Genomic DNA, 26,480 nt, shown 5'->3' on the forward strand with positions numbered 1-26,480 from the left:
CTTCTAGAAAAGGCAGGCTTGAACAACTGAATTCTCACCTGCTTATCCATTTTAAGAATATCAAATAAAATAGGTCAGGCTGTAATAGTAGAAAATATTCTTTATACACATATATATTATAAATTCATAAGTCTTAGACCTGATATCCGATAAAAAGAATTAGGAGACAACTGTTAGCTGATTGAAGCATTTCCAGTTAACTCCGTAAGAGAATGTAGAAAAATAAATCATTACAGGAAAAAGCAGTTCCCTCTCTCAATCTCCCCTATTAGGACACCTCCTAAAGAACCAACGCATTTTATTGATCGTTTTCCACTTTCCCACTGCTGAAACTAAGTAGTCCTCTGTTTACTTTGATTTAAAAATGCATTATTGTCTACTTTCTAATAAACCAGACAGTGGAACAAGAACTCAAATTATTCTAAGTTTATTCTTAAAAGTTTTTTTTTTTTTTGAAAGACTGAAGGCCTTAATCCTTAAAAGCCTTTTTGAAAGAAATGTTAGTAGATGCTGGCCTTGCAGCTGGGCCCAGATTGAAAGTGCACTTACATTTTTATGTTTAGAACTGAAGGACTCTAAAGTTAGTCCTAGCACTCCACATAAAAGCTTTGGAAATGGCATTCTTTGGTGCTCGTGCAATTCATTCTTTAAGAAAAGGAAATGGAAAGAAAGATTTCATGTCCAGGGCTTCAGCCCTTTGATCATTCGATGAACATTGGATCCTCAACCTGGGCCTCAAACTTCTCAGGCCAGACAAAGAAGGCCCAGGCCTCACAGACTGGGCCTCGATTCCCGTCAGAACAAAACCTTTGGCTGCCTCACAGTGTGACAGCCTGGGAAAGGCCCACCTCAGCAGGGTTGAGATGCCCGCTTTGCCCTTTGATCTTTCATTTAAGCTACAGCCAAAGCACCAGGTCAGAGGATTTCAAATTGCACACCCCCAATGGCAGAGGGGAGCAGGTCAAGAACAAAATGGGGGTGACCAATCTATAAAAAGCCCAGCAACGCCTTTCTTTGGCCAGTTTCACATGACTTGTCTTGTATTGTGCAACCCTAAGCCCACACTTAAAATGGAATTTGACATTACATGGTACAATGGAGTCAATAAATGGCATTCTTTAGTGCTCTTACAACAAAGTCAACCCTTCCTTAAGTGGTTGAAAGCCTGAAGCTAGAAAATACTTCTCATTTACTTCTTTATGCAAGTAAATTGCATATATTTTAAATCTACTTTTCATTACAGCCTTTCAGAGCTGAAAACTGAAATAAGCCTAACAAAATATTTAACAGAGGTGTACACCAATTTTACCATGTACCCCTGCTTTTACTTGCAGAGATCAAGTTGCCACTTGAATTATAAATGTGTCAAGTGTTTGAAATTTCTGCGTTTTCTTTCACAAAATGCAAATTGCACTTTCCAACGAGGTTGAAAAAACAATCTCATTCTCCTGGAGAAAAGTTTCAGTCTGGTGCATGGCAGAAGGGAAGCACACTTCTTTTTACATCAATACTCAGATCTACATACCCCTTTATGTCTGACGAAACATGTTAACAGGCAGAGTCAGGAAAGAAGAAATGCCAAATTCCTTTATCTACCTATAGGAATGGAATAGCATTATTTCCACGGAGACCTGGGACTCAGGGTTTCAGCAGCAACTGACCACAAGGCATGGATCATGTTGTATAGGAAGATAATGAAGAAAAAAATGTTTATGTACAGCGCTTAGAAGACAGTATTAAATATTATTTTTACATGTAACATATTTTGCATCATCACTATTAACTATTATTTTTAAATGCAAGTGCATTCAAAGAAAGGGCAGGAGTAGCATAAAAGGGATGGAGAAAGATGGCAATGAAACGACAAGAGACTATTTTTAAATTTTTTTCCAGTAGTAACAGGTGCTAGATGAACAGGACTATTCTCCAAACTTTACGCAACAAAGGCATAAAAACAGAAATACAGAATGGGCAGATGGGGACGGGGGGATACAACACAGAAGTACAGTATTGATTACCTGGATTAAGAGGGGCCCTATCATACAAGGAGGGTATTTCAAAAGTACTTAGCAATCCCCTGACTGAACTCGAAATGGCCAATGCCAAGTGCTTCCAAAACTGCCACAAATACTGTTTTGACAGTACAGGTTATTTACTGTGTTTTACTGTTTGCTGTTACGAGACAAAGACAATCTCAAATTATTCCAAACAGTTCTTATAACAAACGTTAATTGGTAGAAGAAGAGAGGGTATATTTTACCCAAAGGGAATCCACAGATTTTTTTTAACTAGGAATAACATAAAAATAATGCTGAGTAGTTATGACTTCAAGTGTACAGCTAAAAAGGTTTTAAAAGGTGTACTACATGAGTAGGAAAAGAGAGACATTAAGTGACTTGTCCAAGGCCGACCAAACACCCAGTAGCAGAGCTTGGACTAGAGTCCAGAGTAACCAGGCTCTGCCCCATGAAAGGTTATGCTTCCTTGAAAGGTATGTGCTTGAACAACCACTTACTACAAGGGGCTTCTGCTCCATGATCCTGTCTCTGCTACAGCAGCAACAAAAGGTGGGTAAATGTGTTTAAACTCTACTGCTGGGTAGATGAATATTGAGTGTGCAACACACTGGAAGTGGCCCATTTCTTTATTTAGGCAAACAATAACTTACTATTTACTAGATAGTTCAGAGCCATGTCTTAGCCACAGTCACGATTTTATGTTACAGAATTAAAAATACAAATCCTGCCTTGTCCAGAAGCACATGTGTACGCTCCATTCATAAAGCCTTTTTTTTTTTTTTAAATCAGTATGAGCTTGAAAATCAAACTTAGGGATGTCCAGGAAAGAGTACAATTTGCCTCTAATTTATTCTACCACTTTCTGTGAATATTACACCCTGCGTTTCCATGGTAACACCAACACATCTTTCAGTGCCGAGAAGAAAAAAAAAAAACAAGCCTTTTGATTCTCACCTTTGGCCATTTTATTGAGAACCATGTCAATTAGAATGTAGGTTCCACTTCTTCCTGCACCATCACTGGCAACAGAAAGGGAGAGAGAAAAAACACTATCAATGTGCATCTAGATTCAGTACAAAGGTATCCACCATTACTTTTATATTGCGTTATACCAGGAAGGGAGGGTAGATAGGGAGGGAAAGGAGGTTGAGGGGAGAGGGAAAGGGAAAGAAAACTTGCAGTGATTTTAATTAACACATGCTGTTTGTGTAGGATTAACTATTGTTCTTCATGGACAGCAGGGTTTTGTTTTGTTTAAAGCCAAAGACTTGTTTATTTAATACACAAACATTTTACACAATGGTGAAAAAGTCAGTAATTCAAGAACGGGCAGCCATTTCTGTGCATAGAGTATACACATAATGAGCTTACAGACTGTCGTCTCTGAGATCAAGAACAACAGCGAGTCACATGAGAGCTGAAGAACTCCGTGGCTAGAATCATCCTGAAAAACTATTGGCTCCATTTGCACTTGAGCCTAGAGGTCAGACTGCATGCACACAGAGCAGTCCATTTCCCTTCAAGTCACACTCCACACCCCTCGACCCCCAATCCATGAACTTAAAATACTGTATTACTTATGGATCGTAAGTTATCAACCTAGAAATGAGATGCCAAGCATCTGGACCTGAAAAGATGCATCTCAACTCATGTTCCCTCTTGTCTTTTCCCTTGCTTTAATTCTACCTCAGATGCAATGAGTGGGGAAACATTTTACCATATATTTCCTGAAAGCTCTCTCTAATCCCAGGGTATTATCAGGCCTTCCATGGAAAAGTGTGGCCAAGCCTTGTGAAGGACCAAGCCTTCTTAACCTTTGGGAAGATTCCCTAATCTGGATGCATCTTGCAGGCCTGGTATGGAGTAGCTTGCAATGGGCAGTGGGATGTTTTATAGCTGCTGTTAGCAAACATAATTAAGACTTTAAGTAATATACTTGTTTTCATTTCCTTCCTCCAAATTCTAAGAAGGTGCATGTGTGACCAATTAGCCATCTATTTTTATTAACTGGACCATTATTTTTAGTGATAACTAACTTTGTGTTCAGCATTAATAAGAAGGGGCATCAACACAATGGTGTGATGTGCTTTCATAGGCAGGCTATGACACTGCATTTTTGATAAACCTCCATATATGGGAGAAGTTTGTTCTGTATCATTTCCTAGAGAGGCAGCCTGTACTAATACGTTTCCTTCTGCCACCCCTGTCCTAATGCTGAAGGGAACAAAGAAACAGAGCCCTATTAGTTAATCCAAATAGTGAGTGGCATTGTAGTGGTCAGACCTAATAAAACAAAAACTACTGAGCTAGATGTTAGACATTTTCATCCATCATACTAAGAAAATACCTGCAACAAACTCAAAGGACTGTTCAGTTTATTCTGCATCATCTCTTTTTCTTTTTTCAGACCCCCTCAATGAAACAAAAACAGGCTTGCTCCATATTGTGCATTTTCTTCAAGTACTTTACCATTCTGTGTTATATGACTCTGTCCCTCCACATAGATCTCAGCAGGCTTGTGACATGCTCCTCTCCCTTACTGGAACCACTCACTAAACTGAAGGTGCACATTTTAAATGACATAGGGCACTTGTACATGTGCTGGAGCTCTGCTCCAACATGTGCTTATTAGCATGCATTGGAGCAAACTCGATTAATTGATGCGAGTTTGCTGGAGCATGCTAATTAGCACACTCCAGCAGCCTACGTGTCACATGTATTCATTGTCCCCATGTTTCAAAATGAGGGCAGGGGCGCTTTAACTAAAGCTTGTTGAATGAGCTTTAGTTAAAGTGCCTCTGTTGCCATTTAGAAACACGTGATGCTGAATATACGTGACGCTGTAGGTGCTTTAATTAAAGCACCCCCCTCCTCCCCCAGCCCTGGAACATGTGTATAGATGCCCATAGTTTTTCCTCCCACACACACAATTTTCCCCGTCTTCCTTTCCATAAAAGCGTCTTCAATAAAAAGGAATGGGCATTCTCCTTACAGAATAGACACTACAACTACAAAAATAAATATTTACATTATTACTTCAAGTTTTATAGTGAGCAGTCAAACAGCTCTCATTTACGTTCACCAGACGGGCAGGCCTAAAAGCAATCTGTGCTTGAAGGTTTGTGCTTACTCACCCAACCAGTGGGCAGCTTTTCCCTCCCATTCCCTAAGACTGCCCTGCTACCATCATGATCATTGAAAACAAACAAAGAAGAAATAAAAAATACTGTTGAAACGTTAATAAAAATGCAAAACAGTTGTCTAAATTGGGAATGCATCACAATGCTGTAATGTTGGAGCAGCTTTCTGAAATCAAAGAGCTGTTAGTGAGTTTTAGGTATAGGAATCAAATTTGACTTGTGAAATTGCACCTGTAAGATCATATTAAAAGGACAGTTTTGTTACAAAATTGGACCTTCAGCATTTACTAGCATAAGAAAAAAATTAAACAAAATGTAATATCTTGGACCTGGTTCAGAAGGAACCATCTTATTTATTTAGTGATTCATCTAAACCTGTAATTTGCCCATTTGGTTCTATTCATGTTAATTTCTTACAGCACAAAACCCTCTCTACAGCTATTTTTAAAATTGTACTTGCCTGCAGTGAACAATTACAGGACAAGAACGACCCCTGTAGCACTTGTTTACTTTTCTGCAATAAAACAGACACAAAAATTAATAAATACATTTTGCACTGTTTCCTTAGCCAACTGTCAGAAGCAAAAGCAATATGAAAAAACAAATATTCATCACCGCCCTTTAAGTAATAATATCAGCTAATCAACCTCAATATAACAAATAGCTAAGTTATATACACAGCTCTGTTTAGTTTCCCAGTGCAGCAAATAAAATGAAATGCATCTTTCCATAATACTCATAAATGTGGGTTAGCCAAATAAATAAATATATACATTCTATTCCCAAACTATTTGCTTGTCAGCCCCCATCAATGTTTATCATGAGATGCTTTGATTTTCGGTGTGAGCCTTGAGTTCATGAGCTTGGTCCCAGAAATAATTAAGTGCATTATTTGGAAGCCATAATTAAAAGAGGATATACAGTCAGCAGCATAATGTGAGCTTGTATGGAAAACAGATTATCTCCAGAACAGCAGTGAGCAAACACTCTGAAAATCTTCTCTCAAACTTAACATTTAATTACTTATGTACAGACTACAATTCTAGGAAGCGATACAGCCATAGTTCCAATATAAAAGTTTTACATACTTAATATTTATAAATAGCTCCACTTTCCCGATTTCTAACCAATCTACATTATTCGAAAATATAGCTACAGCTGAACAATAAAAACAATAGTGCAACACTGACCTGGTATACAGTAACTTTCTAATGGGGTTAATACCTATGCTTGAATTAATGAGGAAATTAAGCAAAATTGAAGCAAACCAAGATACTCCTTGTAAGATGCTAAATACAGTCCACAGAAGAATTAAATCTGGTTAAATCCATTTCAGTGTTTCCGCTCTAGAGATGCATTTTAACTGTGAAATGTTTTCCTCATAGAAAAATGTAAAAGTGGGTGTGTTAACAAAGAAAACTGAACAAAGGATAAAATGAGAAAGTGTCCTTTCTAAGAAATCAAATCCCCTCACTTTCCTTGATTACGTGTTTTAATTTACTAGAAGGTATACTATAAAACCATGTCATAGGACAGCTGCCAGAGGAGATCTAAGGTCTAGATGCACCAAGCTGATAATTGTAAGAGCAAATATTTCAGAACGTTAACTGCTGAGAAATGTGATAAAATGTGCTGCTGGAATTTGGCAACTATGCATTATGGTATTAGTAATTTTAAAGCATCACTAATCTACTGAATCATTTAGTTCTTGGCTGTTCATCTATTCTGTAACATCTGTGCTGTGAAAATATGCATATATCTTTAAATACTGCTTAGAGTGTAGCCTGAAGATACTTAAAGATGTATATCTGAAAGACAGTCTTTTCAAATGCCAGTAACTTGACTCAGACATGTTACCAAGGTGATAGTCTTGTTCCAAAAGATAATGTTTTTTACGATCAGCTTCTGGTCATTATGAATCTGACCAGATTTAGTAAATAGCTATAATAATGATAGGGTCACATATAAAATATAAACATTCACAAATCTTTACAATGCATCTGTGAGGAAAGTAACTAACTCCCATTTTAATGATGTGGAAACTGAGGTAGAGAGCTTTAGTAAATTTAGTTCCTCAAGGCTTCAGAGCAAGTAAACAATAGACCTGAGGTCACAATTCAGGATGTCTCCATTCTCAGCCTTTGGCTGGTTTCTGTAAACCATACAGTCTCTCAGACAGGTGCTTTCCCCATTTATCCATAAATTTGCAGTATTAGCAGTGAATAGGGTAGAGTGGTTTATTTTCTCTGAAATAGGTGCACTGCTCAACCACTGAACAGCATCTGACACTGGAAGCTAAAACACACACAAACGGTAATTTATCAGGTACTGAAAACAAGGTAATTTATTACCAAGCAAAACTTACACCTTTCCTCTTCCCTCCAGCTCCAAGTTTTAAATGGCTTTTAATTGAAGGGTTAGATTATTCTGTATGGATGAATCTGTTAACTATTGATGTCAATGTCACTATCTTACTTACTTATACAGGAGCCTTAAAAACCTGCAGGGGACTGTTCATATTTTGGAATCAACTGCTTCAATACAACATTAAACTGGAATTTTATATATTTTTGCAAACTAAATTTCAAATGTCTGTTACACAATATGACACAATATCAGCACATTCCCCGATATGCTGATGGCCATTCTCTGCCCTCCATCACATACACACCATTAGAAAGGAGTTTTGGCATTTAAAGTGTCATAAAAAGCTCATAAGCAGACAGAAGTATTTATCATTTCTTTCTGCACTTGTATGGCTCACTCCATTGTTCATTGAATGGCAGTTCTAATATGATATTGAGCTTGTTTTGACTAGCCAGCTACGGAAGTTTTGGTATATTTTCAATAACAAATAAAACCACACTAACCCTATTTGTAAATCAAACAGCCAGACACATGTTTGGGAAAGACACCTTATGTTTGTCATTTTTATGAGTTTCAAACACTTTTATCATCACACATTTCAGAAAACATATTAAAATAAAGCTTTTGATCCAGCTGATTCATAGCTTAGTCTGAAAAGAGATTTAAGAAATGCAACAATATCCCATTGCACTCTAGGTTCTTTCGAAATAGAGCAAATTGAAAATTCATCAGTAAGCAAAGATCTTGAATGTTTAAGAAAAAAATATATCAATATACAGGAAGAATTAACTTAGAGAGAATGATTAGTAATACAAACCAACCCTTGGCTCATTGAGTGAAAAAGAAATCATCATGCAAACCATCAGCAAGCAAAGGTCAGAGGTCGTTAGAGGCTCAGAAAAGGGGTTTCCCACATTGTCCCTGCAGCAGAGTCACAGTTTCCAATGATCACTTTTGTGACTATGCAACTGGGCTCATATTACTAGCTGCAACATCACAAAAATGACACTGGCAACCGCTAATTAGCTGGCAAAATAAGAATTTGTCCATTTTTAAAGTGAGCAGTGTTAGTAAATGCCATTGCACACAGCAAGAAGTGATAGCATAATATATATATATATTTATTTTTTTTAAGCAAAGCCCTCACATGTGATGCTAATTATCTTTTAGCTTAGCAGTCTCTCTTTAAAGTGTAAATGTGCTCCCTCTGGGCTCAAGAAATATTTAATTACACATCAGTGCATGACTAACAAGCTAGTCCAGAGCAGTAATGATTGGTCTATTGTTCACAATGAATTTAGGACTCCAGAAGCATTTAAAACTGACCAGTGGTTTTCTGCAGCAGTCTCACCTTTCAAGCACTGTATGTTGTATGGAATTTTAAAAATATAAAATAATCTCCTTTTGGTCATTTAGACCTAAAAGCACTATGTTCTTAAAGCACAGTTGGGGCTTTCCCCCTGCTCCTCCCCCTTTAGGTTTGATTCATATGCTAAATGCAACTTCATCTAAAACACTGTCTGATACATAAGATAGAAAGAAAGAAAGGAAGGAAGAAAGAAAGAAAGGTAAGCTTTCAGTTTTCAAAAAGGCTTGCAAAATTTACTTCAATAAAAAAAAATAGGGTCCACATTTCCACCGACTCTGGGCAAGGTAATTTTGGGAATCCAATTTTTCTTGGTGATGAATTATAAAAAACAGAGGGTTGGTTATGTATATGTTTAACTTCATATATGTATGTGAATATATAAATATACACACATGCCCATATATATATATATATATGTATAAACACATTGCATGCATAAAAAAAATGATATTAAAAAGAACGAGAGTAGCACTTGCTAGAATCACCTTAAGCAAGGGGTATGTATAAAATGTAATCGGACAGTTTTTGAGGATTTATCAATTGCGATAATTTACCAGAGGTGAAACTAAGTAAGGAGCTTTGGAAGCACAATTTATTCAATTAAATCATTGTAAAATGAATTATTTTAGCAATAGCTTGTTTAATGAAATTTTTTTTGTCATTAAAAGAACCAGTTTGGCCAAGAAACTTAGATTCATAAAAGCATCTATTGTGCATGCAGATTCCTTTTCAATGGAATTTTTCTATGCATTCAATATTATGGGTTCATAATACAAAATCTACACTCAAGGATGTAGTTACTGGTTACAGTGCCCTACACTACACTAAGAATATACATAATAAACAAACACTCAAAATGCAATTATATTTTAACAGGTTCATCCTATCTGCCTCAAATAGGAAGTATGCCACCTGAACTGCTTTTCCTTCCACTTTTAATTTTGTATTTAAATACTGTGATTATTTATTCCCTGCAGACCTTCAGTAAAAGACTGCACAATTTTTGAGACGCAGCCTCTGCCGCACTGTTGCTTGATCCTGCAATTTTCAGATGAACTCAACTCCTACTGAAGTAAGTAGGAATTGAGGGCACACGGCACTTCAGAAGCTCTAGGCTTCTGGGCCCATTCCTGCTCACGCTGCAACCAACAGGACTTCAAGGCCAAGTCAGATCCTTGGACTTGATCAGTACCATGGACTTTTACAGAGTGACAGAAGTGATTTCTATTAATAAGAAAAAAGTAAAGTTGAAATTCAGCATTGCAATTTGCACAATGCAAAGCTTGGAGCCAATTCAGGACTTCCGCTTTGGGAATTCACTGCTGCCAAGCTCCACAGTACCATAAGAAAGAGACTTTGAACTATAAAAACAATATTAAAGTGATACCAAGAGTTTGGACTTGAATCCAAGGCAAAATCATTGAAAAAATAAACTATGGATCCAAATCCACCTTTAGGTAAGTGCTCCTTTCTCCATTGTGTTGTACATACAGAATCCTGCTACTTTAACCCAATCAAAACCCACAATAAGTGAGACTAAACATTATTTAAAGACCCCAATAAAAATGTAGGACCACTGTGATCTATGGAAAATGGTGTTTTACCCTTAAATCTATGAGTAATTTCTCCCCCCAAAAGCCAAGTGTGCTAATTTCCACCAACTTCAGTTGAAGATGGGATCAGTATCTCCCTTCAGATGCACAAACACAACTTCCACTAGCTTCATTTGTTGGAAGGCAAAATTTGGCCTTACATCTTTTTGTTTGTACATTTTGCTGAAACCTTTAACATTATTTCAGCAGTTGGCACATCAGGATTACAGTAAAAAGATGCATTAACACGTAAGCACCTTCCGGGATTCTGAACTGACTTCCCAACTTTCTGAGATTCTTTTCATTTAGCTTTGACTGTATGTCTGTGAAGTATCTGGTACAAGTTAACATCTACACAGAATGCATTAAGCATGGTTTGCAGTCAGAAGGAGATTATTTCACTGTGACGTTTATCATTCATGGCTTTAATTTTCAAATTAAAGTTTAGAGAAACATTAAATATTAGAAAAACCTGGTACTTTAGTAGAAAGAGAGCAGAGGTTAACATTTTTGCCCATGTATTATTAGTATAAAAATACTATTAACAACTCCTATATTTTAAAGCAGCATCTGCTTCTTCAAAATTCTTGGCCAAAATTTGCGTCTGTTTCCCCACTTTTCCACCCTCCTTCAACCAAATGAACTTATGGACCTGACCCTTCAGTTCTTACAGGAATGTACCTTGCACTCGAATGTCTTTGCTGACTTATAACTCAAAGGGGTTTTAGCATGCGCATACTGCACAGTGGATTTATTTGTCAGATTCTGGCAGGGAGGGTCAGAGGGGAGGCACACAAAAGAACTTGAAGCTGTAGGCCTAGGTAAATGCTTATAAAACAGATAAATACCAATAACACAGGAAAAATACACAGAGGAAATAAATGCATTCATTCCCTGGGTAAGAAGCAAGTGAGTTTTTAGAGCCAGGAAATAGAGAGCTTGTGGGACAACAGTGAAAAGTCACTGGGGTATGAAAGAATAGGCGCCCAAATTTATACACAGACACATGGTTGTGGCATCACAAACTGGAGGACATTTCTCCAGTAAAAAAAAAAACAAACCTTCAGAGGGTAGATAATTAACAGTATTATTGCTTATAAAATACTTCCACAAATTTTCACTGTCTCCAATAGATCATTACATAGGTATTGTACCTGCGAAAATCTAGAAGTGATCTTGTGGAAGCAGGAGCCTTCTGGTCGTTCCAGCTCAGGAAATGGAACTGCGTCACGGTTCGGGTCTCATTGGTTTGGAGGTTTTTCAGGTAGAAGCTCCTCACAAGGAAATCCTCACACCAGATGTGCTCAGAGACCAGATTTACCTACAGCACATTGAAAGGGGAATATAACAATTGTGGATTCAAGCTGAGAGCTGATGTTTAAAATAGCTCCGCAATCGTGACACTTCACATAAGCGATGTCTTTTGAATGAAAGGAACAACATAAAGCTTTTGCTATTACTAATAAATTGGGCACCAGCCAGATACATGATTTGTTATTTAACAGTTATTGTAGCCATTTTTATGATAGGCTACTGGGGCCATTTTGCTTTTCTGAAATATTTTTAATCATTCTTATATATTTTGTTGAAATTTAAAATAATCTCCAATTTAAGAGTTATGGGTTTTGCATGTTGAAGAGATGCTGCCTGATAACAGTTTTTAAATGTATCCCTTCATTATTCACTGGGAGACACCCACAATGCACTGCTTTTCTGGAAACTGCAGGATATAATTTGAGTAGTTTTAAAATATATATACATAAAATGAATCTAGCTCACATGAGAACTTTCAGTCAATTTACTCTGTTCAGCAGAAAACAAAGCATAATATGAAGCTGGAATGATTTTTAGAAAATGTATATTTTTACAAGGGAATTCAAATAACTATTGTTCCTCACCATCATTTATCACTTATTCTTTATGTTTTATGCCTATTATGGTATTATTTGCTTAATCTAATCAAATGTAAGACCAAAAAAATACTGAGAATCAAAAGTCACTGTTTATGGCAACAAGGCACAATAATGGATACTTGTGCTAGATCTATCAAGCAAAAAGTAGGGAATTTTTCTCTTTCATATAAGAGGGCAGCTTAACACACAGAGTGGTAATAATTACCAACTTTTATACATAAGCTTTTGTATGTAAACCCAAACATAATTCTCTAAGGTGCAATATGCTATTTTCCTATAAACATGAAGTGATATATATTTTCATATTTAACCATTAAGGGAAGTCACTTTTAAGGAACAAGAACTTTTCATCCTTTATTGCACTGATGTAGATGTATGGTCCATCATTTATGAGACTTTATGTTATCTACATTTTTGATAAAAAATATGCATAATTTTCCATGATCTTAAAACAAACCAAAGGACATTGGCATTGTATGGGATACCTCAGCACAATTTACAGGTCAATCTGATTAAACAATCTTTTGCTTTGTATGAAATCAATCCCCACACTTACTGTCAAGTTTACAGTGAGATATTTAGTTTAAGTACCTCATATATGTGGTAGAGATTTGACCCTTCATCTGGCCAATAGTGGTAGCACTGCTTGACTCCATTTTCAGTAAGGGGTGTCAGCATGACAATAACGACACAGCCGTTCTCCCAGACCATCTGCAGACAAAGAAAGACACCGTGGCCACACTGTGACTGCCTAATTACTGCGTGACATGTATAATTACTGCACTCAGACACACAATCAAAATTTATTCCATTCACAGGAAATTTATTTCATTTTCATTAGACACTTTTACTCTGCAGCTGCTTTCAAAACCCTGAATATATGGCAGCATATTTTACATGCTTCCATGAAATATTAAAGAATTTCCAATGCTTTAAAAACACACACACACACACACACACACTCCCCTCCCCAAACATAACTCCCCATTCCTAGGACTGCACTCAGCTGCTTTTCTTTCAGAACTTACAGATCCACAAAAAACTGCATTATGCTTTCAAAAACAACAACTGTTTAGCATTTGATGTTTTATGCCAAAGCAGCATGGAGACATATAATTAACAATATATTGACCTGCTAAGGTAATGCAAAATGAAATGTGCTTGTATGCTCAGATTTGTTTCTTCTTGCTGTTCGTCATGTACAAAAGCTGCTGAATTACTATATTAATGAAACAGTCATAAAAGTTGCATCCAACCAAGCTTAAGAGGAAAAGCAAAAACAAAAACATTTAATCAAGAAATCTTTCATACGGAGAAATGGTCTTTTCAAAACCATAGTGCCTAAAAAAAGACTTTTGCAGACATGTACATTTTTAATTTAAATTTTATGCAGGATATAAAATGAAACAGTGCAAGCCATACTCCAGGCTATCCACTCCCAAAACATACATAGAGAGGGAACAGAAGAGAACAGTGAATCTTAGCTAAAAACGTGACTATTTAATAATTTAGAATAGCCACATTGTCGAATATAAGCATCTAAGACATCCTCAACTAAAGGGTTTCTGGATGTTTTCACACAAATAACAAAATGAGCAAAGATGGTCTGGCATATCTGTGTTCCAAACACAGCTCATGGCTGAACAAAAACACTCCTGTGAATTAATACCAAGCAGCATAGTCACTAAAAACCATTATTATTGTGCTGTACATTGATGTTATATTTGCATACAACTTTCATTGTGTTTTTATTAGCATATAAAATTACTGAGTGAAAAGAAAACTGCTCTTTTTGTGAAGGGTTACATTTATTTCACAGAAATATTTATAAGCAACTGTATTGAGATGTAAATTTTGTAAACAAAAAAGGCCTTTGTCTAAACTGCGCAATGATGATACATTCAATTAAAAGATTTTTTTAATGGCATACCATACAGTGAAAATAAAAGCTTTTCCATTTATACTTAATAGTATAAAGTCTCCTTTTTTAAAGGTACCTTTTATGAGTACAAAAATATTTCTTTTTTTGCCTAAGATTTTTTTCCCTTATATAGTATAACAACTAAAATTCTTAAAACAGTTTTCGAGCCACAGCTTAATGGTACTTAGTTGAAATATATTTAAGGTTTCTATAGTTTGGAGCTATTTGTGATAGTGGAGAGGAAACGGGGAGAAAGAAATTGATGTCAATTTTTTAAAGAGAAAAAATATTTTCTCTCCCCTCCTCCTCCTCCCTTCCTGCAAAAAAGAATGGCCTTCTCTGAACAGGATCTTTGAAGGTTATCAGACTCTTTTCCACCAGTACTCAGCACTACACAATAATAAATATAGATTAACTTAATAGTTTATCATTTATTTTATATAACTATACATATACATATATAATGTCTCTTTCTATATATTTCTCATTAATGGTTGTATTGCTCTTAAACTACCAGTAAAATTGGCAAACTTATGTGTACTTACGGAAAATAATACAAATTTCAATTGGTCCCACATACTTTCATATTTCTATAGTCCTAAATCAGACTAAGCTAAGAATTTAAAAAAAAAATAACTTACTTTAAAACTAGCCTCACTAAATCGCTACTTTCCTCACATAACAATTTAATGTGCCTTTAGAAGGTATAGAAGCTCATTGAAGCCATTACGAAAATGAGGAGAAACACAGTTTTTATGAGTGTAATAAAAATACAATGATCTAGACCATAAACTAATCATCTAGCACTCTGGTTGTGCCACCCAAGTGTAACATTATAAAAGCCCACTCGTTTAGAGAGGAATCCTTACAGTTTGGCAACCCTGTTCATTGGTTCAAAGATACAACATTTCATTACAGAGGAGCCGTCTGAATCTCTGAAGATTTCATTAAGCATAAATCCAAATGAAAGTTAATTTAAACAAACAATTTCAAAGTTACTCTGGGGTATAATATTTCTCTTAGGTCACTGTGTGAAAACATAGAAGTCAAATATACTAAATCAAGCAGGCAATGCAATCTAGTGCTATCATCATCATTGTTACAAGGCAGTCATGACCGCATCTCCCGTGCTTACCATTTGTAAGAGATATTTACTAAGACTCATTGACTGTGACTTGCAGACTATAATATTTACTCTGTTTCTTTAATATTATTATACTGAGCCATGAAGCAGTTATTTGGATTTCCTTTTGAATAAAGTACTAGAGGGATGGGTCAAATACAGTCCACAGAGTTTTAACAGTGTGGCCTATGGATGACCTCATATTTTAAATCTGGAGATGTGGCCTCCTGAAACTACAGCTCCATGCATGTAATACTTTAGTGTATTCAGTGTGGCCAGACAAGACTGATCAAAATAGAGCATTGCATACTGCAACATAGTCTCCATGGGCTGTCTCTCTTTTTTAAAGAAAAAACAAAGGATTTGTTCTGTGCTCTGCAGTAGGGCTGTGCGAAGCAGGCCCTATTCGGTTCAGATTCAGCCTGATTTGGGGGACAGTGATTCGATTTGTTGATTCGGATCACTGTCCTGATTTGATTCGGCTGAATCTGAAGATTCAGTGTGTAGCAGAAAGCCCCCTTTTCCTCTTGCCTGCATTTGCTCTCCCCTCTTTGGATATGTTTCTCTTTTTCTACCTTTTCTTCCTTCCTCTCTCTTTCACTTTAAGATAAGGAATTGTATTTTAAAATTTGTATGTGTGCATTTTGTATCTCCCCTTGTATTTTGGTATTTTTATCTATTTGTGTGCCATGGCATTTGTAGCTTATATTTTATACTCCTCACCTTTCAACTAAATGTGTTTTAGTAAGTTATACATTGTAACAATGTTAACAAGAGCAGGAATCAAACTGTCCTTCTCTGTATCAGGCTGGCCTGAAAGAGCGAGTGAATCAGTGATTGAATGTGTAACAAGGTAGCAGACAGCAATTAACACCTGGGAAGCTGCAGATCAACCAAGGGAAGAACTCAATAGAAGACAATGTAACAACCGGGAAATCTCTAAACGTCACTGATCAAGGGCTAGAAGCCCAGGCCTGAATTAATCAATGCCGGGGACCAACTTTTGGGCTGAATATCTTCAGATCGACCACTCCCAGAGCCCTATTCTAAATTCATCAACGGACTCCCAAACCTGCACGTACATGCGGACGACCCCTGGGGCTGACAGATGCCGTCCAGTAGCCACCGGAGGGGGAAGTCCCCCGAGGGTCAGTGACCCCTGGATTGGGCAAACCTGAAAACTGGGGAGTCACCAAAGTCTGCCAAGGACAGATAAAAGGCAGTGAAAAGTGACCCGCAGGGGCGCCCTCTTGATCTCCAACTCGACCAGACCTGTCCAGCCAGAAGGACCAGCCGGCGACCCCCTTCTGGAAGATAACACCACGCTGAAAGAAGCCTCAACAACAGACTCCAGCGCTTGTAGGATAGGTATACCTGACTCTGTAGCCTGCTACTGTGTGTGTGTGTATGTGTGTGCATGTGTGTGTGTGTGTGGGGACCAGCCCCAAGGTTTATGATTACAGTGTTTCAATCCGCCTAATAAACTAGAATTTTAAGGATCCCGAGTTGGACATTTGTAGCCAACAAATGCTGATTCAGACAATCAGCGATTCGGACATAGACACAGCTTTAAATATTTTTTCTACATACCTCGAGGTACCAGGTGTGGCTTGTGAATGCTGAGATGGTGGGGCGGATGGAGCGTCCCACAGGAGTGCGAGGTGAGGGAGGGGAGAGGGGGGCAAGGGGGACATGCTTGGCGGCGGACCCAGAAGTGTGGACTTAATGGTCCACTTCTATGTCTGCTGCCGAGCACGCTGGGAATCTCCCCGCGTTCCCGTTGAATCGATTCAGAGGGTTCCGATTTGATTCGGAAAGATTAAAGGGTCTCCTGATTTGATTCAGATTTAGAGATTCAGCCACTGAATTAGGCCTAATCTCCACCGAATCAAATCAGAGACCAAAGCTTCACACAGCCCTACTCTGCAGAGAAGTTGTGGCCTCACTCTTTCAGGTTGTTGATGCAACCTTCACATGGAAGCTTTGGGAACAGAAGATATGCTCCATTTAGATTCAAAAGACTCAGCTGTAGATGAACTAACTTTCACCAATGATTTCATCAACTGAAGATTCTGAATTCTGAAAAGTAAACAAATGGTATGATAAAAGAATGAAGAAACATATATGATAAGAGAATGAAGAGATTGCAAGCACTTTTGGAGAGGGGCTGTTTTTGTATTTGTACAGGGCTTAGTATGATGATGCCTTTGCCTGTAGTGCTACAATATTATGAATAATAATAATGCCAAACAATATATACTTTGTTCACTTAGCACATGCATTTCCATGTTAATAATTTATTATAATACTTCCAATATATTAGGAAATTTTGAATGCAGTATATTGAGTAAAAGTAACAAAGTATTTGCTATGCAATATATGCTGAGAAATAAGTACAGAGTACCTTTCTATGAGTCTTCTATGTGCAATTTATGTGAATATGGGATTAACAAAACTCACTTTAATGAGCTTCTGCTCTAAGCTTTATCCTCAAAACCTCTCTTACCAAAATGAATTTCTCATTTCTTTTTCATTCATTGCAAATTAAAGATTGAATCCTGCAACCCTAAGACGAATAGTATATTTGTCATCAGAGGGATGACTTGTGGCTGCAATTCACCATATTTAAAGAACACGAATAAGGGCCATGTGTCATGTTTGTCCCGTATAAGTGGTGACTGCTGAGGTCTTCTGCAGGGATCAATGTTGCTCTGGGCAAATTAATTGTATAACATTGTAGGACTGATTTCTGAAAAAGTATAAAAAATAATTTGTAAACAGAAGAACTGCTCTCAGCATTATCATAAGCTGAAAACCTTTAAAAGAGTATTTTTATAAAGTTCTCCTTGGGCATGTTTACACAAGACACTACTGCACAGTTGCTACTGCGCATTTATTACTTGTATAAGCAAGTAATAAATCAATGCACAGTAGCGCCAGTGAACGTCTTTTAAGTGATGCTACTGCGCAGAAGCCCCTTGTTTACCAACTTTTAAATAAACACTTAATTAAGTATTTAGATTTTCAAGTGTTCTTACGAGGGAAGAGGGATTTTTTTAAAAGTTATTTTTCAAAATGATTATTGGGAAGACCACTAATTCTCTTCTTTATGTTAATGACTAGGGAAATGAACATGCCTGTATTTCAACTAAAAATAACCTACTTCTTCAGTAAGGAATAGGTGGACATATTTTAAGAATGCATGGATGTAAGTGTAGAAAACACATATGGTCATAGGTTAAATTCAGAGTGTGTTCATTAAAAATAATGAGCTGATCATTCAGTAATCATTAATATGTTAATGGAATTTTTAGCAGTCACATCTTGGATATTTTAAGACAGACACCAAAATAGCTGCACCAAAGATAACTTATTAAAGCAAGGTAATACAGCTTAGTATTACTGTACAAAGTTCTAAAAAAAAAATGTGTACAATAATGGTACATATAATTTAGATAAGGAAAGCCTCATTATTCCTAAAAATGACACACTAAAATCCTTACAGAATCATGGTTTATCTGTCACACTTCATGAAGTTAATTATTTCCCCAAAAAGTGATTTATTTTTAAGTTCTTCAATTGAAAAATAGCCTGCCTACCTGATAGAGCCAATCAGGAAATTATTCTCCCCTCCTCTCCTTCCCCCTCCTCCCCCAGATAATTTTTTTGATGAAATGATAACATTTTAAATGTAAATATATTTTGACTTTTTATTGAAATAACAAACATTTAAGACAAATCTTGTTTGAATCTTACGGTTGTTGGTTTTTAACTAAAACTGAAGAAACATCCATACAAACAGTTATTCTCCATTAAAACATACGATCACTCAAAAACCTAATTCTGTGTTAAAGCATGATATGCCAGTTCAAAATAGGTCAAGTCATGGCTCAAGCTAGTTAGCCCAGAAAATCAGTACTTTGACAAATGAAAGCCAATAAGTCCACACTGTATTTGTGGGCAAGATTACAGCATACACTTGCACACTTGACCTAGTTAAAACTAACTAGCTGAGGAAACAACAGCAGTGAAGCTGGAGTCAGCGTAGACTGGGCTTCAGTGTAGACTGGACTACTCCACCCAGGACCCCGAATATTTAGCCAATGCTGTTGCCTTTTCAGTGCTACTGATATGCAAGTTTATAAGGTTAAAGTTAACTTAAGCAGGTATGCCTGCACATGCTGCAGACAGGCTAAAGGAGACAAACTGTTCCCACTCATCTCAGTAGGGTGTTAACTGAAGCTTAATCATGGTAATTTAAACATCAACACTCAACTATTTTGCTACTTATAAATGCACACACACAAAAGAGGGGCAATTGTATTATAAAAATGAGCACAATATAAACAGCTCATCCTGTTGTCGATACAGGAGAGTTTGGCCAATGAGTGGAAATGGGAAGAGTCCCACTACTATGCCCCCTTTCAATCTGAGCTGCAATTTAAGATTACTAGGGTAAGCATGGGCTGCTTTACTGAATGGCTATGCAATTACTTATGATGTATTTATTTCACGTAGCTTGACATGCTATTTGGGCTCTAGGGAAGAGAGTCATGTACCCATCTCTCCCTTGCTATCTTTCATTTATCAAATTAAATATGCATATTTTACACATCAGATCATGCCTCTGTTTTTAGCTGCTCTTATTTTTAAAGGTGTGAACTGATTAGGGACACAGCAGGCTCAGTTCCATGCAAGGAAAATAAACTCATGAATCAGGACAACTTGAAAGCAATGTGTTCTGTATGTCTTTCTTCACAGTGCACATGTGGGGAAAAAAAAGCAAAAAGTCATTTGTTTTTAAATTTTGTTTTTAGAGCTTGCATTCTGTGCTGCATTAAGAGCACTAGGGACTGAAGTCATATTTATCCACAGCTAGGACAGGGACACTGCAGGTGCCCCCCACAACTCTGTCAATGCATCTGGAACATGCAATTAGTACTTGGCCTGAGAGATCATGTGAGCATACTACTTGATATGGTAGCTTTGCCGACAACCACAGTAACATAACAAAGCAAAGGTGTGTGCGTGTGTGTGGGTGCAAATAAAACACATTTACTCACATACCACATGCACCTTTGCCCCCAAAATCAGCCCTCCAAAACTGGAATGCATGTCTTCGACAGGGAAGCTGATTTTTCTTCACTGGAATAGAAGCAGGGAGACACTGTGCTCTAATTGCTGCCAAGACAGCCCTTGCAAGCACAAGAGGCAGAATCCTGTGTTAATTCTCTGGCAGCTGCTTTTGGCTGAGCACAGTAGCTTGTGCCTGAAGCAGCACTGAGTTGGCTCAGAGCAATTAAGCTGCTGCATGCAGTCTTTGTATATCTTGATGATGCTTTTGGAAACAACACTATAGGAACTCATATAAAGAATTACTTTACTGTAAAGAAATAACTACTACTTATAAGCTACTGCTATTGCCCTTGAAAGGGTCTGGGGCCCAGGCTTGTTGCTGTCCTGCCACACCAGAAAGTTTCTGCTGCTTCCTCCAGAGGGTTTCCTGGGATGCCACACTTCCTGGATACACTGGGCAAATTGTCCAGGGTGGGCTAGGGGAGGCTGGGGTCCTGGGGGCTTGCCAGGGAAGCAGCAGTGGTGGTCTGGCCGCTCGGAGCCTGGCTGGCAGCTGGAGCATGGCTCTGGCTTGCCAGGCTCTGTTTCTAACAGCACACACTGCTGCTGCATGTGCCACACTGCTTTTTGCAGTGCTTTTTTTTTAAAACTGGAATCTCTAGGTGTCAAATTCTGGTACTGCACTGCAAATCTGCAACACAGTGAATGGGTGCACATGCACCACGTGTGGTCTGCAGTGCCTCAAATGGGTTTGAGGCACCATAAACCACATGTGTGCGCTCATCAAGACGTGCCCCCTGAGTGCACCCACATGTGCAATTAATGCAAAGCAATTACCGGAGTAAACTGCTCCCAGGTGCAGCATCTACATGTGTGCCAGGGATAGAAGCAATCTGAGCCAGAGTGAAGCAGGCCCCTGGCTGGTTGGGCTGACTGGGCACAATTTACGCTCCCAGTCAATGTCTACATGCGTGTTTCAGTGCAATTACCCTGCTGTAACAAAGTACCACCTCCAACAGTACTATCTTAAGGCAGAGTTAATTAATTTACTGCGCCTTAATGCTGGTGCACATGTAGATGGTGACACTTTACTGTAAAGCTAATTAGTCAACTCCTTAGTAAAGCAAATGTTTAAGTGCACCCACTGTTTCCAGAAGGCACGCTCTATGTCCCACAGTCTGCCACAATTCTCAAAAATTCCCTTTTTCTACATTCTGCTTTCCAAAAACAAGGTACATGTCTTATTTGGGGCCATATGGTATGTGGGAAAATGTGGTAGCAGCAGCTGTGTTGCTGGTAGCACAGGTACTGACACTGTACCATGTGCCACTGTCACCCAGTGTACTCAAGTGTACAGTTATACGTGCCCACTGGAAACTACATGTGGAGACTGCCAACTCATGCTACAGAGGAAGCCATTAGCTAACAATATCATTGTTTCCTTTTCTAAATTCCAAAACCAAAGTCAAAGATTGAAGAGTAAGTGCTTCCACAACAAAGCACAAAATGCATATAAACTAAAGCAGTATATTCTGAAGTTACTGGATTTCACCAGCTTCCCAATTCAATAATCCAAGTCCTAAGGTATTTTTTGCAGATTTGGAGGAAAGCAATATTTAATATTTTAACTGATTCTGATCATATTCAGTTAGCTCCTGGCATAAGAAAATCAATCAGAATCTACCTGCTTTGGCATTCCAGTGACCCCAAAGAGCTGTCCCTGCTTTCCACCACAACTTGCTTGTCTCACCAGCCTATTACGTCTAGTCTTTTTTTACACTGCAAATTATGTCAAGTGAAAATTGTCATTTCCATGTTGGTACTGCACCAAGTATACCAGGCCCCAATTCAATTAACCTCTACGTTTGAATGGAAATATGATCTTGGGGCTAAATGCCCTGGGACTGGGACTCAGGAGAGAAAGGCTGAGTTTCCTGCTTTGCCACATTTTTTCTTATGTATGTCTACACCACATCCTGGGGGCTACCAGGGGTGCCTGATCTCCAGCACACCCCGCCTTCACATATGTGAAGTATGTATAAAATAGTATTTTATGTTATTATATAATACACATTAAAATAAATATATGAATAGTTACAATACACATGTTTAATAATTATACATATAATTTGCAGTCTTCTCTCTCAGGAGAACTGAGATGCAGCATACTCAACCCCAGGAACAGGAACAGCCTCCCTATCCATACCTTTCATGGAAAAAAATAAGGGAAGTGGTGCCAGGCTGGTTCAGCCAAAAGTTGGTGGAGGAGACAAGAACCCAAGTGAATGGAATGTCAAAAACAGGGTAAAATATTGGGAATTCAAGTTTTCAACAAGATCATCAAGAGGAATTGAGTGTCTTAAAAGGAGGGGGACATAAGCCTCCTACAGAAATTTAACTTCTATTTGGAAGGCAGAGATAATTAAAATATTATTTCTCTCTATGCAAGAATAATAAGCTCTAAATATCCTAGTACCTACTAGCACTTCTTATGTAATATGATCAGAAGTCTCCTTTAGATACCTCACAAGTTCAGTGAAGCCTACATAAGTCAAATAACCTCCCTGCAGTTCATGAAATTATATATCCTGTTCAATCACAAAATAACATTTTTTTGCTTTCAAAATTACTCCCAACATGAAACTCTGGCTGCAACAACTGGTTATAGATCTGAAGTGTTCTCCAACCTTGTTCTTCTGAATTGCGTTCCAGTGGAGTTAGATTTGAATATTGTTATGTAGTGAAGTCTGGTGAAATCTCTCAGAAGCTGATGGACCTAGCTGTCATACTTCATTCAAGATAAATATCAGGAATAAACTTCTTTATGGAATCAGAAAGTAGAAACAATAGGTGTCGCTATGCAAAAAGCATAGGTCCATGATGAACCATGTGGGACAAATCGTTTCTTTGGAGACTAATAAAGCAAACACTGGAGGTGTGAGAAAGAAGCAGCTGGAACACAAAAGGCACAGAGAAGTAAAGACGTCACAACCACAGCAGTCCTGCTAATGTGACACTGGGGGGAGGGAGGCAGGGAGAGTGAAAGAAGAGAGTTTTTGGATAAAAAGTTGGCTGAAATAGGCCCAAAATGGCAAGGAAAAAAACTACCTCCTATTGATTTGGCTCCACTATTTCCTGGGAAATAGGACTTAGTATATATTCACTGTAAATAAAACACGCTTGCATCAAAGAAATGCATGGGCTTCATTATCGACTTCTCCTTGTAATTGAAAAAAAATCTACAGGCTTAAAAATTTTCCTAGCCACTTAAGAAGCAAAAAGAAACAAGACTCATGGTCTCAGGAGTTGGACCCCTTTTCCAAGGAGGAAACAAATCTGTGAGATGGAATTAACGTTGAACCAAGATGGAACTAATAACGGAGGGGTCTGAGAAATCCAAAATGGCCAAAAGGAATGAAAACAAAATGAGAGGAAATTTTACAAACAACCTAAAGCAACTGTAGGCTTTACTAAAAGGAATTAAAGCAGCATTGGGAGGTTTCCCAGAAGGGGCTGAGAGATGAACTCTTTATTTGAGCAGCATATACAAGAGCATAGATAGATTATGAAGCTCGGGTACAACATACCTGATGTGGGAAGGCAAAGCAGGTCAGTGAAGTACTGACCCCCAGTCTTTCCTGGAACCAACAAAGGCTCAAGGAGCCAGTTCCACAAAAATTAAATACTCACAAACATAAATGTAGATCGATAGTAACAGCAAATTTAATAATGAAATAATACAGATGAGATATTAATGACTAAACTGTACAGATAAAGCCTATCAAGCAAATGATTAACATTTATAAAATAGCTATGTCTTTAGGTGAAAGCGCATCTTGTTAACATTTGAAAGAATTTAAAATTAATTTCTTTCAATCCTTAAAAAGTCTTAAAAAGCCTCTAACAGATGGCCAGCCTGCAAGGGGAAAAGACTTCTCACATAGGTTTCAAATTAAGTTTTAAAAGGGCACCTATCTTGCTTCATCTGCAAGAATGATAGTTTAAGGCTGAAGAGCAAAGATTCTGAGGTGCACCTAGATTGCTCTACTCGATTGCCTGGTTTAGTATAAAAAACTTACTAAACAAGGCTAATTTAAACAAATATTCCTAAAAGGTTCTACTTAATTAATATTCATATGACTATTTTATCCCCTGTTTAAGTCCATTTTGCCCTACAACTTCTAAATGCACTCTAAGCAACCTTTGGCCTACTTCTTTTAACTCGTCTTGCTCTCAGTGAAACCCGTTTGAGTGGGGAAGGTGAAAATGGCCTGAATGGGGAGAACAAACCAAACTCAAACTAAACAGCTGACCTTGTCAAATTGTCATTTTGGTGACTGTTTCTTTTCTTTTTGTTGAAATGAGTCAGAGCAACCATTTTGGACCCCATTAGAGTAACTTATAGAAGTGAGAGAGGCATGAGTAGGGAGAACTTCAAGGGGGTCTTAACTGACACCCTTCATTCAAGACAAGCATGGACACAAACTCCTTTATGGGACCAGATGGCAAAAAAAAAAAAAGGGAACTGGGACCCCAAACAGCCAAGCCTGGTTAGGAAGAGAATCGTGAGACTTCAAAGACTTGCTCTGCAGGCAGAGGTAGCAAACACAGGAACTGGGATGTTAACTGAGGAGATGTATGTTAGATAAGAAGCAAAAACACACAGGAGGGACAGAGAAGAGAGCAAAGAAAACTCAGCAAGAAAAGCCCTTTTACCATAAACCTGAAGGGAAAAAAGGTTGAGTGTGATTTTTTCTGGGTAAAGAGTTACCTGAAAGAGCCTTGGAACTGTGAGCAAAGAGAAAAGAAAGAAAACTGAAGCCCGTCTCCTCTTGTTTGATTCCTCTTGTGTTCGGGAAAACAGGACTGTCTCTCTCACTGCTTCATTGATTTCTCCTCCTAAGTGGAACAGGGCCCCCCAAATTGGCTAACTGCTCTGATTGAAAAGGCTGAGTATTTGAATTTAGTCCCCACTATATCGTGCTGTGATTGACTCCAACTTGTTCTGTTTGTAGTAAGGCCAATATTTCATACACAAACTCCATTCCTTAAGCATCTAATTTAACAAATGTGTATGCGCGCGCACCATTTAACTTCTGATTTTTGTGAAAGAATATGAAAAATTGAGAATTTTGCATTTGCAAAGGGCTAGTTAGAAGCCTAATGGACTACCTACATATATAAGTACTTGATAACTACATACACACATTTTTAAAAGTTAGGATTTTAATGCATTTGCTTTGTGGAATCATGGAAAGTTCACTCTGGCCAAAATTACTTTTAGGAGCCTCCTTAGCTAGCATCTTCAAAGAGACGATATAAAAAAGATTTTGGCCCTATTCAGCAAACCTACCATTATCCCACCCCAAACAATTGCTACACATGGTTATTTAGCTCAAACCAATGATAGAGGGCACACAAACATTCCTATCATTCCACTAAACAGCCTGATATGGGGAATAGGTCTCCTCTACCCTAGAGAAGCATATGAAAGTTGTATCTCCTTGCGTGGCCATTCCACTAAGGGTATTAAATAGAACTCAGAGCCACCAGGTCTAAGGATCTCATCACTCAAAAAACATAGGGAAATTAGGGAAGTCCTTCTCTGCAGTCTGACAGAATCCCCCTACCTTAACAACTTTATTCATTAAAACAAAAGATCCCTAGTGTAAGCCCCTAGTAACGCCTAAAAAAATAAATACATGGCAACAGAGCTGGGTCTATGGACTTGATGAAGGAGAACAGTGGTTGGGAAAAAAGAATGAGAACAAGTTTTGGGCAGGGAGGGAGAGAGGACGTGTACAGAATGGCCAGTGACTCATTTTTCCAAAAACCCTCTCCATCACAGGCTCAGAGGTGGGTTTTGGAGTTTGTATTGGTGCACTGGACCATGAACACAGCACTTACATCTGAACACGTTTTTTAGTCACTACTGAAATCTGAAAAAGGTTATGCCTACAC

The 26,480-nt window shown here is 37.9% G+C and overlaps 1 protein-coding gene across 1 annotated transcript in view; it reads right to left on the reverse strand.

Moving 5' to 3' along the window:
- The window catches only part of PTPRN2 (protein tyrosine phosphatase, receptor type N2), a 636,077-nt gene that overhangs the window by 27,033 nt on the left and 582,564 nt on the right, over window positions 1-26,480 (reverse strand). Inside the window, exons 16-19 of the mRNA XM_025197792.1 lie at window positions 12,991-13,110; window positions 11,641-11,807; window positions 5,619-5,672; window positions 2,973-3,037 (exon numbers count right to left, since the gene is read on the reverse strand). Of these exons, the coding sequence (XP_025053577.1) occupies window positions 2,973-3,037; window positions 5,619-5,672; window positions 11,641-11,807; window positions 12,991-13,110 (406 nt within the window). The remainder of the gene's footprint in view (window positions 1-2,972; window positions 3,038-5,618; window positions 5,673-11,640; window positions 11,808-12,990; window positions 13,111-26,480) is intronic.

Source organism: Alligator sinensis, unplaced genomic scaffold, assembly GCF_000455745.1.
Source record: "Alligator sinensis unplaced genomic scaffold, ASM45574v1 scaffold601_1, whole genome shotgun sequence".
Classification (NCBI taxonomy): Eukaryota; Metazoa; Chordata; order Crocodylia; family Alligatoridae; genus Alligator; species Alligator sinensis.